The sequence below is a fragment of the Medicago truncatula genome, chromosome 6, assembly GCF_003473485.1.
Source record: "Medicago truncatula cultivar Jemalong A17 chromosome 6, MtrunA17r5.0-ANR, whole genome shotgun sequence".
In the NCBI taxonomy this organism is placed as follows: Eukaryota; Viridiplantae; Streptophyta; class Magnoliopsida; order Fabales; family Fabaceae; genus Medicago; species Medicago truncatula.
Window position 1 is genome coordinate 41,529,215 of NC_053047.1, and position 16,987 is coordinate 41,546,201.

Consider the following 16,987-nt stretch of genomic DNA (forward strand, 5'->3'; position numbering starts at 1 on the left):
CCATTAAAAGAATCAATGATATAGACAATAATAATGGCTATAAAGTAAAATAGATGGTGAAAAACATATAAGAATAAGAGTTGTGTTATTTGAACAACCATTTTAATTACAACTTTGGGGACATCCATAAATTTACAAAGAAAATAAGGTATTGACAATAAAACCAAAACAATAAAAAGAGAAAGTAAATATATAATGTAAGTATGAAAAAGAAAGTTGTTAAAAAACGGTTGTAGAGATATCATTTATCTAAAAAATAATTATCATTATTAATAGAAAGTTAACTTCTATATATGTTCATATACAAATAAATTGTAATGAACATATATGAACTATTCATCGGATATATATGACTAGAGGAACAACATTGAATAAAATGGTATAGAATTAAAAGTGTTTTGATTTGAATTGCATAGTAAAACTTTTTATTTGAATTGTGAATAAAATATAATAATTGACCATCAAACAAGTTTAATAAGCATTAAATTTCAAGCAATAACAAATTAGGACCGGAACATCTTAATTACATAGGCAAAAAAAATCATATCTTTTTATCGAAATCAGTAAAAAATCCGTTAAGTGTAGGATGGTTAAAAAACTGCACAAAAAAATAAGGCATCACAGTTTCAAAACATACAATAAGCAAAAATACATAACCTAAATGAAATTTACAATATTTTTTAAACATAACCAAACTCACAACAGTTTTCTAAAAAATAGAAATGTTTTTTATAATTTCACTACGGTCATTACAAATATTTTTCTTTCTCTCCATATACTTATGTTCTAAGTCCAAAAGGAAAATCCATTTCTCTTCAATATCCTAAAAACATAACATTAGAAGTAACAAGTTTCAACAATCATATTCAATCAATGGAAGCAAGTCCAATTATAGTTAATTTATAAGATTGAAGCATAAACGTAACAATTTGTTCGAAAATGTCTAAGTCCTCAAGTATTTTTAGAGAAAACAATCAACTTAAATAAATTGGCTAACAATTTTTATTTTATTTTTTTATCATTAACAAATATTACAAACAACCAACCTATATCTAGTTTTGTTTTAACAACCTATATCAAATGTCGTTTATCACAATGAAAATTAATAAACAACTAATAATGGATATGAATACCTTTTTGATGTCTCGTTGGGTTTTAAAGATATCATCAACTGACTCCGTGATAATTTCAGATTTGGATTTGGATTTGGATTCAGATTTGAACAAAGACTAAACTGACGACCTTCTTATTTGCCATTGGATCATATTTCTTTGGCTTCTTCTTTGAAGATCCATTCTTTCTCTTCGGAGTGTAACAATGAGAAAAGTGAGTTAAGTAAAGTAATAGTTAGTTAAATAAAGGTGAAATATTGGGGTAAAACAAAGGTGAGACATTGTGTTAAAAATTGTGTTACATGATTTTGGTTTGGTTATTATACATACAATAATGAGTAAGATTAAGTACTGTAATTAATTAACTTAGAATTGAGAGATTTTGAGTAACACACTATCCATGGATGCATGCTCTAATTAATAATGTGTAACACTCATTCAACACTAAGTAAAAATGATCGACCAATTCTCAAGCAGAGATTAATCATCGAGTAGATATATTGCACCAAAAATATGGTTGCTAATTTTTGGTTCCAACTAATGTTGTTCTTAAGGATGGTTTCGACTAACGTTGATAGGATTGCTTTTAATGTTGAGTAACACACTATCTATGGATGCATGCTCTAATTAGTAATGTGTAACACTCATTCAACACTGAGTAAAAATGATCGACCAATTCTCAAGCAGAGATTAATCATCGAGTAGATATATTGCATCAAAAAATGGTTGCTAATTTTTGGTTCCAACTAATGTTATTTTTAAGGATGGTTTTGACTAATGTTGATAGCCTAAAAATTACAATTATTATTAATTAAAGATATTAATGATTGTTTAATTTCATCATAGTTTTCTCTTTTTTCGAGCATGAGCTCTCTTTATAATAAAAAAAATAACTGCATGTTTCCTCTTTCTAAAAATTCGTACATGTTTTTAAAAGTGTACTCTAAACTACGTATTTCTCTCTCTCTCTCTCTCATTAGTGCCCTAAAAAAAAATAACACAATGTTTAGGTTTTATTTTATGTGTCCCAAGTCATGTTAAAGATGAGGAAAGTTCCTCCTAAATAATGTCTATGCAAAATCTTATTCATGATTGCTATGATCATGACTCTATCTCAATCTATTGCTTCACCTTACAAAAGACTAACACCCACATATTCAATGGAATGTTTGGTCCCTTTTAAGAGCTTGTCACCACTGACCCCATCACTTCCTGTTCTCTTTCTTCCACAAGATAATAACACTACTATTCGCATCAATTCTCATATGCAACATCAATAGTCAATTAAATTCAATTTGTACTTAAATTAAATAAATAATCACTCCACATAACCTAAAATAGCAACTAATTTTTGTTAAAATTTGATCATTTTGGTTCTGATTAGTATATATTAAAAACAAAGACTTTATAGAACCCAAAAAAGGAATCCAAATTCCTTATAGACACTAACGTCAAGACGCACACTAATATATTTGTCTTTCCGTTTTTATTAGTTAATGACGATAAAACGGTAAAAATTAATTAAAAGAAAGGTAGAATTGGAAGTTAAAAATATTACACCAAAATACACTATTTTTTTACATAAGGTCAAAATAATATTTTTTTTTTAATAGTGTCCAATATTGTTCCTATTTTCAGTGATTGTTTTCTATTGTTGTTGTTGATTGTTCCTATTATAATAAAATTTAACCAGTTTTTTTAATTGATAATTTAAATAATATTATAGAAATAACAAAATAATTGATACGAAAGGTAAAAATGGAAGAAAAAGTCTAACTCAAAAAAGAGTGTGTATTCCCTTATATATTTGTATAGATATAATCTTGGATTCACATCCTCAAGCAGGTGGCATTTAGCCTGAACCAATGAAAGTATTGGTCCATGATGGACCAAAAATTAAAGTCATTAGATTAACATGTAAACACAATAACACTATACATCACACACATCTGATACATTTACTTTCTCTAAAGTTTCCTTTACTTTCTCTCTCTTCCTTGTGGAAGACCATTCACATCTCTTCAATTTTGGGAAAAAAATCTTAATGAACAACATGATGATCTACCTCAAACCCACATTCAACGCAACAAAAAGTATTTTCAAGACAGGTTCATTCAACTCTCATGTTTAATGAGAAATTATCCACTTCATATGAATTACACAAACACTGAGAATGATTATTTACCAAATGATTCAAACACTAGTAATCATTGGTTCAACCAAACTAGATAAACTTTTGATATGAATTTCGACCTGTTTAATTTCAATTCCATAACAGCCATATTTCTTCCTAATTCTTTTTGCAGCAACTATTCACTTGTTATTCCCTCAAACAATGTTTCTACAGAGATGAGAAGTAGCAGTAACACTTCAAAAGTTAAAATCTACAGAACAATTTTTATTCTTGGGGGGTGGATGGAGAATCATACAAAAGAATTTAGTGAGGATTGATGGAAAATCAACAATTTTTTGAATCTGGAAAGAAAAAAAAAACCATCCGCAATTGGTATTTTGATACTTTGGGGGTCATTCTACCTCATACAAAGCAAGAACAAGAAATATGAAGACTCAAATCGTAACGTCACCACTAATGCTGCCACTGAAAAAGAGAAAGGAAGTAAGGAACCATTCCTGATTTGGATGGAGATAAACAGAGAGAGAGAGAGAGAGAGAGAGAGAGAGGCGCAATGACATAGATGGAGTTGGGGTTAGATTTGGTATGAGTGGACCAGGGTAAGATTTGGTACATGGTCTAATCTAACCATAAAAAAAAATGGTCCATGATGAACCAATATTTTTACAAATCCATTTTATACTGAACCCCTCAAGCAAATCTATAACATTGGAAAGAAATAAAAGTTTGACAATTAAAGCAAAATTTCAAGACACGTGCCTTTTGATTTTGTTTCAAATGCTAAGATCACTCGTGCAGTCAAGAGTTATATTAGGGAATCTATTTTCTAGAGGAAAAGAGTTTAAATGTTTAATGTATAGTACCAAATAAGAGTCTAATTATATTTCACTATTTTGTTATGGTGTGTTATTGCATGATGTAATAATATAGTCAAATATGATTGAGTGATTATGTGAATGAAATTCTGAATTGTTCTTATATTATCATTTTATTGGGGACTGGCTGAACACATAATTTTGAAAACTTCTACCCTATGAAGCACTATAGCCGAATATAACACTGACACATAATAATTTCAAAAAAATTAAAGTGGTCAAATATAACCACGCGTATCAATGTTGTCAAATATTGGACACACCTTCAATTCAATGTCGTGAATTTATTCAGTTTTTGGCATTCTATAAAGCGTCACAAGTGAGGTTTGATAACAATCTAGAACTTATGCAGAGGGTGCAACAAGAAGTGATCCATAGAGATAAGGATAAAGACTATTTTACAAATAAGAAACAACTATTTTACATATCAGTTCCAAGAAGTTGTAACTAAGACAACAAGGATAGAGACTAGTATATTTTATAGTAACTAGGAGAAACTTAACTCCATAAAAGTTATGACATTCGAGTACAAATTTTACACCATATATCTTAAGAAATTATCTAGGAAAATTTACAGGAGGTTCCAAGCCACCTACTAAAATTCCAAGATCTAGATCTTTATCTTCAAACTTTTTTATGAATGGATGATCCTGAAAGCACAATGAGATTGAAAGAATCAGAAATGAAGAATTTTAACAAAACGTAAGAAGTAGTTTTTTTTCTAATTAAAAAGAACGGCTTATCATACTCACCAAAAGCTCCAATGACGTTGATCTTTCGCGAGGGTCCTTTTTTATGCTGTAATTAAACAAAGAAATGAACTTAGAAACAAAACAAAGCGACTAAGTGAAAAAGGTAGTTTATATACTGGAGGCACAAGGTTTAGAAACTACAGAAACAAGTCAAAAAATAACAAAGTAACAAAGCTTAAAACGCAACTGAACACGTAACAGAATTTAAAAATTAATCACCACATTTTTAGATGAACAAAGTTTACAATGCAACTGAATAAGTAACAAAAACAGCTCACAATGCAGTCCTATGTTTGAAACACTTGAGTATCATATCAGGTTTTTTGGGATTGAGTCTAAATTCTGTTTGAAAACACGGTGAATTTCTTATATACGCACGTCCATACTGAAGCTCAATATTGCAGCTTCCGCGCTGATGTGTATTGAGACACAGTTCAGAGAACATAGTAAGAAAGTAGTAAGAAGGAATAAAAAATTACCAGGACGACACAAATGAACAAAACTCCGGCGAGAACTGGTCAGGAGGAGCAGAAGGTGGTGGACTTTCGACAATTGCTTGCAAAAGCTCATAGAAACTAGGCCATGCTTGCTGATCTTCAGATTGTATATAAGGAAACCGCCCTATGGCACATTCGAGTACTACCATCCCCAAACTCCAGATGTCACAGCTATAATCATAAGTACTGCCACTGATTCTTTCTGGCTACAAAAAGGAAATCAACAAACCAATACATTAAGTATCATAACGTTCTCCATTTGACTGTGAATGCAAGAGATAAAAGGAGAATGGAGGCATAAACTTGATAGAATGAGATGCTATGCAGTTTCTGGTAAGAATATTGTTACGAAGGAGTCTGACAAGAAATGCAAGAATAATATGTGAAAAGAAGTAACACTTGACAAATAATAGGAGTGATGATTGGCCAAATATCCTATTGTCGTTCATTATTGTCTCGTACAAATCCTTCGTAAAAAATAGCATTGCTTTTCTGGTAATGTCAAACAAGCTTAATGAAGAAAAGTTACATACCGACATGTAATTATAAGTTCCAACAAATGTATCTCTTTGGCCCATTGTGCTTGCCAGCATAGCACTGACGCCAAAATCAGTAATCTTCACCTCCCCTTTGTGGTTTACTAAAAGATTGGATGGTTTGATGTCCCTATGTATGACATGTCTTTCATTGTGCAAATAAACAAGGCCCTGTAAAACCTGGAACATAGACACAAATGATTAACATTTAACAAAAAAAAAAAAAGAACATTGCAACGACAAAATCTGCCAATTTCAAAGAAAAATAGAAGTATGGTCAAGGATACCTGTTTACAAACCACAGCAAGATATGGTTCCAGAATTGTATTAACTTGTCTGATTACATCTACGAGAGAACCACGGTCCATGTATTCTAATACAAGAGATATAACTCCATTGTTATAGAATGAGTGATAGCAAACTACAACATGTGGACACTGTGATGCTTGGTTTATTTTCAATTCCTGAACAATCTGTTTCCGAATATCCTCTTGTATATTCATTGGAATGGCCTGCAATAAAAAGTCCAACAGCATGCTTTAATTTCAAAAGCAAATGCTTAACAACGACGCAAGAACATAATGGTAAACTGTGTATCAAAACATTGTTTTATGGATATTATTACATATCCTAAAACAATATGCATGATCACATGTTATTATAGGAAGAAAACTATTCCAAACTTAAAACAAGCAATGAGATGGAGAGCACATTCATACAAATTACGATAACATGTCGACAGAATAATCATATAGAAAAATCTAGTGATAAGCGATTGAAAATAGCTATGAATGACAACCTTTAAAGCAAACAATTTTCCGACCCACTTATGGCGAACAAGTTGCACTACGCCACCGCTGCCTTTTCCGATTACTTTGACAGTCTCAAGGTCGTCCAATGTGAAGTCAAAGTCGAGATCCTTAGCATCCGAAGGCTGCTCAGAGAGATACATTGCAAGTCTTTAGATTAGATGTTTGAAGCCAAAAACAATAAACAAACCAAACCCTAAATTATACAATTGCAAATTGTTGGTGATAAAGTAAACTCAATGTAAGCATGTAGAGTGAAAATAATAAACATTGAACGCCATTAAATGAATCAAGGCTGGTGCAAAAGTAGGAATGGGCTGTTCAAAGTTCTGCATACTACTGTGTCATGGTGTAATTCATAGACAATAGTTATCTCCACATAGAAGAGAATTGGATGCGAATTTCGAAATTAAAAGTCCCAAATAAAGTCAAGTTGTTTCTTTGGAGGACTGCAAGAAATTGTCTTCCAACTAGAATTAGTCTCCAACGCAAGCAAGTGGACTATCCTAGCATATGTCCTTGCTGTGACAGTGAGGATGAAGCAGATTCGCATCTGTTTTTTTACCTGTGCACAGGCTGAAGCAGTATGGCCAGAAGTAGGACTATGGAACTTGCTGACAGCCGAGATAAATTCTGCACGAGACTTTAAGGAGTGTCTCTTTAATCTATTGGCCTCTATTTCAGCGCTACTTGTCTGCAAGTTTTTCATGCAGCTTTGGTGTCGGAGAAATGACCAACCGCTACTTGTCTGCGAGTTTGTCATGCAGCTTTGGTGTCGGAGAAATGACAAAGTGCGCGACAATATTGTTAGACCAGTTTGGCTATCAGTCTAAGTAACCAGTGAGTATTTACATGAATGACAAATGGCAAGAAGGAAGCAAGATTCAAACAATTTTTCTAGCAGGCAGGAGCATATTATGCAGACACAGGAGAAGCCAGGCAGTAGGAAACTTAAATACAACATAGATGCTGTAACTTTTTCACAACTTAGGCAATATGGTATCAGCATATGAATAAGAGACGACTCTGGTAGCTTCGTACGCGCAAAAACAGTGGTTCACAGCAGTTTTGTTAGCTTCAAAGGTGGAAGCATCAGGATGTTATGAGGCGCTGGTTTGGTTGCAGGAATTGGGTGTTCAAAGAGTCAACATCGAGCTGGATTGTGAGGTAGAGTAGTAGACGGGAACTAGGGAAATCAAACAAATGTAACTGAATTTGGCTCAATTTTGCAACGATGCAAAAATATTATCCGTCATTTACAAAACCTTAGGGTTAGTTTTATCATGTGGCAAGCGAATTTTGTTGCTCCTACTCTTGCAAGAGCATCAAGGACTCAAGGTTTTATGCTAGCTCACAAGTTTTTGATGTTATTCTCGAATCCCAATTGTATTGCAAATTTGATCTTAAATGAAATGCAATAAGTTTGTTACCATAAAAATAAAATAAAAAAAATAATAAATCAAGGCATGCAAATTCTAGGTTCTACAGAAAAAAAGAAAAAAAAATTGAAATCTGAAGTAGTATACATCTATAACTGAAACTATTAAAACAAAAACTACTGGAGAAGTGAAATTAACTTACCCTTGATTCCTTTTCTTCAGAAATAAGACGCATCCCTTTCTGGTTCAACATCAGATCTCCATCATGAAATGTACCACTTGCAGTCCTAATAACAATTTCAACACAAGTCAATTTCATAAACACAAGAAGAAGAAGAAATAGCTATTTTTTTGTTGGAAACACCAAAATATGAAATATTCATTTGGTTTTCTCACTGAAATAATTAGTTTCAAAATCCTGATAATACTAAAACAAAATTCTAAGCTATTTCATATTAAAGGGTAGTTAAACCCTCAAAGCATTCAAAGCCTCAACCAAACCCTCTTCCGCGACACCTTGATCATGCATAGAATCATGGAACTTCACCATTGATCCTTGTTCAGTTCCTCATCGCACTCACTTCATCTGTGGGTTCACCTACACCTTTGATTCCACACACATCAATCAAATCACCCTCAACCCTGCAAGCTACTCAGGCTCACTCACCTCACTCATCTCTCAACTCACCAAACTTGTCACACTATACCTATCCGGCAACAACTTCTTTTGCGCAATCCCTATGAAGCACGGACATGTACACAAGACACAAAACTGACACAACAGTAATAATTTGAGAAATGACATTCATCGTAATCACACGTGTCAGTTTCTTCAATCTAACGAGACACCAAAAAAGGTACACAGACACTAGACACAGACCCATGCCGTACACCGGACCTTGCTACAGAGCTCAATACCTCTTAAATCTCTTTCCTTCCAAGTCAATTCCTTCTCCGGTTGAATCCCTCCTTCTTCCATAACCAACCACCCTCAAATCTCTTGACCTTTCACACAATACCCTATCTGGGTCTCTCGAAACTCTATTAATTCTCTCGAATCAATTTGAGCTTCAATAAACTAAACAATTCAGTCCCAAAACCACAACCCAATTAGCTATAACTCACACTCAAGGCCCAATCTTTATACAACCCTCTTAAAAAATCAACATTTGATGGATCAAACTAATTAAACCCTGAATCTAGCAATTAGACTATAGTAATAAATGGGAATAAAAATGCAAACTTTATACATAAATTGGATTAATGAAAAACAAAAAAAACAAAATGGGTTGGTAAAAGAAAGATAAAAATGTATGAAATCAATTCTCCTTTTTAGTTTTCAATTCCAAAATGTGAAATTTTCATTTTTCTTTCAAATCATGATAATAATACTAAAATTTAAATCCATTTCAGATTAAAGGGTAGTTGAGTCCTTCAAAGCCTTAATCAAACCCTCTTCATCACACCATTGATCCTTCTCAGTCCCAGAATCTATTAAGCATTGACACATACACGGACACAAACACTAATAGTAATATAAGAAAATGACATAATTGACTGTAATCACATGTGTCGGTGTCAGACACATGTCGAACACCATACATGTCTTCAATCAAAAATGTCAGTGCAACAATCCTAGAATCAATTTGAGCTTCAACAAACTAACCGGATCAATCCCAAAACTACAACCCAACTTACTAAAACTCACAATCAAGGCCAAATCTTTATCTGTGCCACTTCAAAAAACAACCTTTGAGGGATCAATTAACAGAGACTATAATAACACATGTTAATAAAAATGCAAACTTTATTGATAAATTAGATTAATGAAGCAAAAAAAAGAAATGGGTCGGTAAAAGAAAGATGAAAATTGAAGAAATTACAGGAATGAAGTGATGGGTGTTTCTTGAGCTGGAACTGAGAGCTTGAGCTGCTTCAATGGCGTCTTGGTCTTCATCTTTGTTGAATGAAAATTTTCAGTGCTATAGTTTTTAGGGTTTAAGATTCAATGTTGATTTGAAAGTTTTTCATACAGTGAGAAAGAAATGGAAAAAGGGAATGAAAAGAAGAAAGAGAAAGAAAAAAAGTGATTAATTTTGAACTTTGAAGTGTGTTGAATATAGAAAAGTGATTATTAAAATTCAAACTAAAGTGGCCGCGAAAATTATTTAATTAATTAAATATATTTTATTTTGAATTGTTGATTGCATATAAGATCCGGTTGTGCACTTGAACCGGCTGGGTTTTCAGATCAACCTGTGAACCCGTGGTTTGTTGGACCGGACTGGTTTTCACATTTTGCATTTTGTTGAAGCTCTCATGGTGGGTGGTGGTGTGTGATGGTATGCAATTTATTTTTTTTTTTTTTAATTGAGTATCATCTGTTCGTAACTGATAATATAGTAAATGAAATTAGAATAAAAAATATATATTAATTAAGCATATGTGCAATGAATCTATTAAATAATAAATTTGGTCTTATCTTAATAGGATATGACTAGCTTAATTGAATGACACTTTGCACTAATTTTAACGATGAGATGAACTTTTTACTCTTCCACTTTCACTATAAATACCTACACCCTTGTCTTAAGTTACTCACAAGCAAACCAAAAATATTTCACTTAGCAACTAAATATGAATTACTCACCTTCCTTGGCCTTCTAAACTAGTATCACCTTCTAGCTTTCATTTCATCATCTTAAAGTAAAAATATTAAGTTGGAAGTTGTGCATCCCACTATTAGATCTCATATTCACTACACATTCTATTTATGTTTTTATTTTCTTTAGGTGAAATTTTCTCTTATTGTATGTGCACTTTATGATTTGTCATTAGTTTACTTTTTAGTTTCTTAAATTAAAATTTTCAGAAAGTCGTTAGAAAACTAAGCATCTTCATAATTGCACCATTTTGTTCAAAACTTTGAGTCACATATGAAGCATTAAAAGACACATCCATCCTCTTGTTCTTATCACTAAACATTACCTTCAAAGACACTTCAATCAAGATATTGAAGACCTTTCAACCACTCCAAGAAACTTGCTTGCAAGAAGCTCTAGCTCAATCTGTCATTGCCTCTACACTGATTTTCGCTTACTCTCCAGTGAATTTCTCTCAAAGGGTGTTAACCTTTTGAGTGCAATTGTTATACCAATTTTAAGAACAGTTTTGTAAGAAAAAAAGGAGTAAAATGCCATTAAAATACAACAAAGTCACAACCACAGATCAATCTCACATTTTCAGGCAAAACCACACTTTGTGATTCGATATCACAACTTTTTTGCTTCGGCGCTTCCTTACTTGGGTCAAGTCAGAACAATAGTTAATCCAGTGAAGCATGCTGTTAAAACAGTATGAATGAAGATAAAAACATTCAAGGATGTTCATGGGGCTCGAGAGTGCATCGATTTTCATTATCATATTATCAAGTTTATTCAGGAAGTCAGGTGGACAACTGAAAAGCACTGCGGAGATTGAAGAGAGCCTGCAATGTTGGCTCGCGTTCATAGTTTCCAACTCTAAAAGAGCAGTACAACAGTGCATGCTACCTAGTATAGCTGTTTTTTTTACATACTTCGATAAAATCAACCAATCATCACAGAAAACAGTTGATTCAATTCAGAGATTGAGAGTTAAGTTTCAAGGCAATTTTGATCTGTACTCAATTGTATTCATAGTTGATGCAAGATCATCAGTATCAGTTAGTAAACTCGCTCATCACATCAGAAAAAAGTGCAAAATAATTCTCCAAAGAGTACGACAACTTTATCAACTTTGCAATGATCTTACACAGGTTTCATCAGACAGGAGAACGGAGAATTACAACAAGCCAGCAACGAAGTGGAAGAGAGTTTGGTGAGCTATGCCAAGTAAAAGTCCCACCTTTGAGAATTCGATCAAGACATTATATTAAAGAGGCGGTAGGAATGAAGCAAAACGGTATTGCGATTTGTCTTCGCGACATTGGTGAAGTGATTTATTTTGATGAGTTAGGGTGTCAGCTCATAAAGTTGAATGTAAGAAAGCAGCACTCTTCAGAAAACAAAACGGATTCATCATTAGCATGAAGGAACTGGAAACAGTCTCAAAAGGAAGTTTACAAAGCCTAACTCCTGGGTATGGGATCAAAGGTATTTGAGAACTTAGATGCTAGTGATCTTGTGAGAATGGTGCTTAAACTTGAACTTTGTTATAAGCAAGATCCCTCAGATCGAAATTCGTCATGATTGACTACATCCATTCTTGAGGAAAGGTAGAGGAATTCCTCAGAGGTGGCAGATAAGCTCACCAGATTGCCTTTAAGCCGGATGCAGTCTTGAATGTGACAATTCAAGTCATATTTTTCTAACTCTAGGATTCTTCCCCCTCTTACAGGCAATAGTTGCAAAAACATATAAAGTGGTTTGGAGGGGAACATCATTAGAATTTTCATATTTCGATTTTATAAGTTTATAACATCATGCACAAAAAACTAAGTATATGCTACACATTTACAAACTGATTCTATTTTGATCTTTATTCACAAGTCTTTAAAGCTATAATCTCTACGATTTCCAGTTTGTACCCTGACTACAATTTTCTGATTTGGTGCTACAGGTGCACCTTAACGGAATCTACATAAGAATTGATCTTGGAAGACAACTTGGTTAATATATTGACATCCTTGCATGCTCCACCCGAAACAAATGCCAGAAGGGCTAACAATAGTATATTGGCCAAAGAGAACCAATTCAACAATTCAAAAAATAAGCCAATGTCAGGTCTAATTAACAAACAAAACAGCTCCATATAAAACTCAGGTGATTGAGATCCAGGAAAAGACAAAGTTGTACAATTTGGTAATGGCATGGAGCCATGATATTGACCTTTTCATCATCTCATTAAATGAAAATGCATGTAGAAGTCTTATTTAGCAGAAGCACAAAAATGTTTAGCAGGTCTAGATCATTTGTTATTTCAAAACACAGGCCTTAAAATCTACATCATAGCAAAACTGCAGAAAGAACCAAATATCCAATACTTTAATAGGGTGATTCTTTCACATACAAACACAGGAGCAGAAGCAAAAATGCAAACAGGAGCAGGAACGAGACAGCAAGGAGTGGGACAGGAGAGAGTAGAAAATCAGTCGATAAGATTAGAGAATAAAATGAACATTGGAGCATTTTCTAACTTGAAACCTGGACCGGCAATGGATACTGATCAGAAAGTAAGTTTGGAGACGTAACGTTATATATATATATATAAGTGAAGTATCAGGAGAGCATGTTGGCATTTAAGACCCCCTAACAAATTCTCTAACGACAAACTGAAGACATAAAAGTATCCGCAAAAGTGGGATGAGAATAAAGAAAAATACAAGAAAATAAGAAACTGAGTGAATCAAAACCGGGTGGTATAACGCTTGCCTAGCTAATTAGAAAGGTAGCATGTCGATAACAGAAGTTGCTAAACAACAAAAAAGTAATGTTCAACCAATTATTGTAAAATCAGGACATCCAGTGATCTCAAATAATCACAAACCAAAGTTATGGATGTTCAGAAAAGAATTGGTCAAATTTGGAAACCAGAATAACTATAAACTAACAATCTTATCGAAAAATATTGCTAATGCTTGCTGTGAGTGTCACATGGTTCAGTGTGAGCAACAGACTTGTAGAAAATCTTGATAAGAAAATGATTGATCAGAAAACAGGTAATTTGGGTATCAGGCAAAGTTATACCAATTAGTACCTGTCGTTATGTTATAAACAGTTCTAGATGAAAATTTGACAAATGCATTCAACAAAAATTGCTTAGAAGCTTACCTTCTACTAACATATAATAGATATTTTGGATTAAATATCATATGAATACGGGAGGTAATATTATTTGCAGTGGTGAACAAGAGTAATACTACGCACTAACACAAATTACAGTTAGCAACTCAAATTTTTTGTCACATGGAAAATAAGTGATAAAACTATGATGATAGAACAAAAAGTAATTATTCAACTAAAAGAATGTGCCACTTGTCTAGTGTACATAATAACAACAAATGCAATACAACAGAGCAACAATAACATTAAAAGGAGAACATCCTATCGACAGAAAAAACATCGTTTGAAATTATCCTACATTTGAACCTTAGGAGGACAAGTTACCGCCGCTCTGCTGCCACAAATTGATAATATCAGTGGCTTGATTGAGAAGAATAATCATTTGCTTTTGTGATATCCAAGGCTTACTCTCTAGCAACTCCTTGAGCTCTTCCCAAGCATCTTTCCTTGGCCAAAAGTAATAAGGGCTTAGAGGAATGGTTCCATGGCCAGGTATCATTTGATCAAGTCCAATACCAATGTTCTTTTCCATCCAAATGAACTTCAACACAAGTCTTGGTTTGTCTGTTGGTTTCACAACCACTCCTAGCTTCTACATCACAGCAACCATCGTAACAATTAAAAAAGTGTTTAAATAAGAGAAACTAAAGAACTTATATTATGCTTGGCTTCACAGTCACATGAATATCAACGTGTGTCAAAATGGAAGCTTGTGGTTGTAGCTTCTGCATCCAAACACAGGCTTCGTGTGTGTGTTTGGTTTTACTGTAGGGAGAGTCTAATATGATTCCTTAAACATAAAATTGATTTTGACATGTTTTGAGCTTCTTCATCCAAACATAGGCTTCGTGTGTCTATTAGAATTGATTTTTCCTCTAGAACATGATTTTTACATTCAAATTTATTGTTCAACTCACATTCAAATCATTTTATTAAGATTTCAATAATCAGAGATAACAATATCATAAGTGTAATTCTGGTTCCGCTTTTGGAGGAGCCAACGTTGATTCTACAGGTGTAGAATTGATTTTGACATGTTTGGTTCCTCCGGTAGAATTGATTCTACTATAAGCTAGAAATTGTAGGTTCTCATTCTAGAATTAACTTTTACAATCAAACTTATTGTTAAACCCACTTTTACATAAATATAACCAAACATAAATCACTTTAGCTTCAACCCAATTTTAATCATAATCAATTCACTCAAAAAATAATTTTTCTCACCGTACAACCAAACATACACTAAAATTACAATAACATGTTTCTGTTTATCAACACAAAAACTTCAGCACCTCTATAAGCATTTTCATTGAAATTACAACAATAACAATTTAAGCACCCCATTTGAAACAAAAATCACAATTAAGAGCATAGAAAGAGAGAGAACCTGAGATTGAGGTGGAGGTTGGAGGGAAACAGCAGCAGCATCTTCAGCAACAACAGCAGAAACAGTAAACCGGTTTGTTTTCATCTTCAACTTGTTCATATGTACGTTGTTGGGTCGAATTGAAAAAAGAGGTTTTGAAGTTGTTGGAAGAAGAACAGACATTGATGATGTTGTTGATGATGATGATGCTAACATGTTCATTGTTGTTGGATTCGATTCTGTCGAATGTTGAAGTGAATGAAAGAACAGAACCAGAGAAAGAGTTATCGTGTTCTAGATAAGGAAGCTGTTTTTACTTGCACTCGTGTAATTTTTGAAATTTATTTTATTTTTACTTTTTTTTTAAATAATTTTTTTATTAAAAGTGATGGATTGTATAGCTCATCAAGTGTATTATTTCAAAGCACGAGAAGAAGAGTTGTCCACAAAAAAATATATTGATATATCCGATGAGAACGGTTGATTGGTAACAACGGCAGAGAATGTTTCAGTGTGACGGTAACGACTTTTGGTATGACGGTAATGAGTCTTCACGGTAGAACGAAAGGTGTGTGCAGGCACGTTAACACTATGACGTTCAAGTCAGTAATGAAACTAAGAAAGAGTGTGTAAGAAGTGTTGTGAAAAGTGATGTGTACCTTGAGGGTGAAGCAAGTTCACCCTTATATAGGCGCGAGTTGGCCATAACCGTCACCGGGTTATGCGGCACGTGATTAGGGGCGAAGTAGGACACATGTATGGTGATCCTTGCGCGAAGGCGCGCTCCTGTGTGGTACGTGTACGCAAGATGGCGTGCTTCCTTAAGTGTGGAGTCTTAAGGAGGTGTAAGTTCGGCCACTGACCGGTCCATAACATATATTATTTGAGAGTACGAGAAGAAGAGTTGTCCAAAAAATTGTCATTATATAGTTGTATAAACATCATTTCTCAACGGTAAAAAGGCATAAAAGCCCTACAAGGTCAACTGACAAAATATTATTTTGGTAATGGATTATCCATATGTGTGCTCTTCTTTTTGGAAATGAATGACTTGTATGTTATTAGAGGAAGAAGACAATAATAAACATAGCTCTCCTAGTTTAATTGGATTTGAAGTTAACTAGTTTAGCTTTCTATATTCTACCTGATTTAGCTTGTTCATAGGTGATTTGTACTTTACTTTCTTCCTATAAATACCTGATGTACATTCATTCACTATCATGAGAAATGAGATCATTTTCACATTTTACATTCCATAACATGGTATCAGGAGCTTTTTTCTCTCTCTTCCATGGCGGAAGTTAGTTACGATCCATTTCTTCATCTACTTCGTCTTTTGCTTTGCATTTCAACATGGTTCGCAATAATCAACCTGATACTGAATCCGTGTTCTACGTTCATCCAAGCGAAGGACCGAATTCAGTGTTTGTAACTCTTCCATTGGATGGATCCAATTACCTCGCATGGAATCGTTCCATGATTCGAGCTTTTGGTGCGAAAAACAAATTGAAATTTATTGATGGATCTATGGAGATTCCAGATGAAGATGATTTGAATCGCAACGCCTAGGAACATTGTAATCATCTCCTTCAGTCTTGGATCATCAATTCAGTTACTCCTCAAATTGCTCAAACCCTAGTTTTTCATGAAAACGCCATTGATGCGTGGTTGTATCTTAAAGAACGCTTCTCTAAAGCAGATCGTA

General features: G+C 33.6%; 2 protein-coding genes across 2 annotated transcripts; both read right to left on the reverse strand.

The window, feature by feature from the left end:
• Positions 1-4,477: 4,477 nt before the first annotated feature.
• On the reverse strand, positions 4,478-10,197 carry LOC11437265 (mitogen-activated protein kinase kinase 6). Its single transcript, XM_003620740.4, has 8 exons — positions 9,978-10,197; positions 8,297-8,381; positions 6,706-6,840; positions 6,194-6,418; positions 5,904-6,086; positions 5,353-5,576; positions 4,874-4,919; positions 4,478-4,771 (listed from the first exon to the last, which is right to left on the reverse strand). The coding sequence occupies exons 1-8, from the start codon at positions 10,049-10,051 to the stop codon at positions 4,679-4,681; spliced, it is 1,065 nt and encodes a 354-aa protein (XP_003620788.2). The 5' UTR covers positions 10,052-10,197; the 3' UTR covers positions 4,478-4,678.
• Positions 10,198-14,051: 3,854 nt separating this feature from the next.
• On the reverse strand, positions 14,052-15,608 carry LOC11435754 (30S ribosomal protein 3, chloroplastic). Its single transcript, XM_003620744.4, has 2 exons — positions 15,304-15,608; positions 14,052-14,508 (listed from the first exon to the last, which is right to left on the reverse strand). Exons 1-2 carry the CDS (start codon positions 15,502-15,504, stop codon positions 14,224-14,226), a joined length of 486 nt encoding a protein of 161 aa, XP_003620792.1. The 5' UTR covers positions 15,505-15,608; the 3' UTR covers positions 14,052-14,223.
• Positions 15,609-16,987: the final 1,379 nt, after the last annotated feature.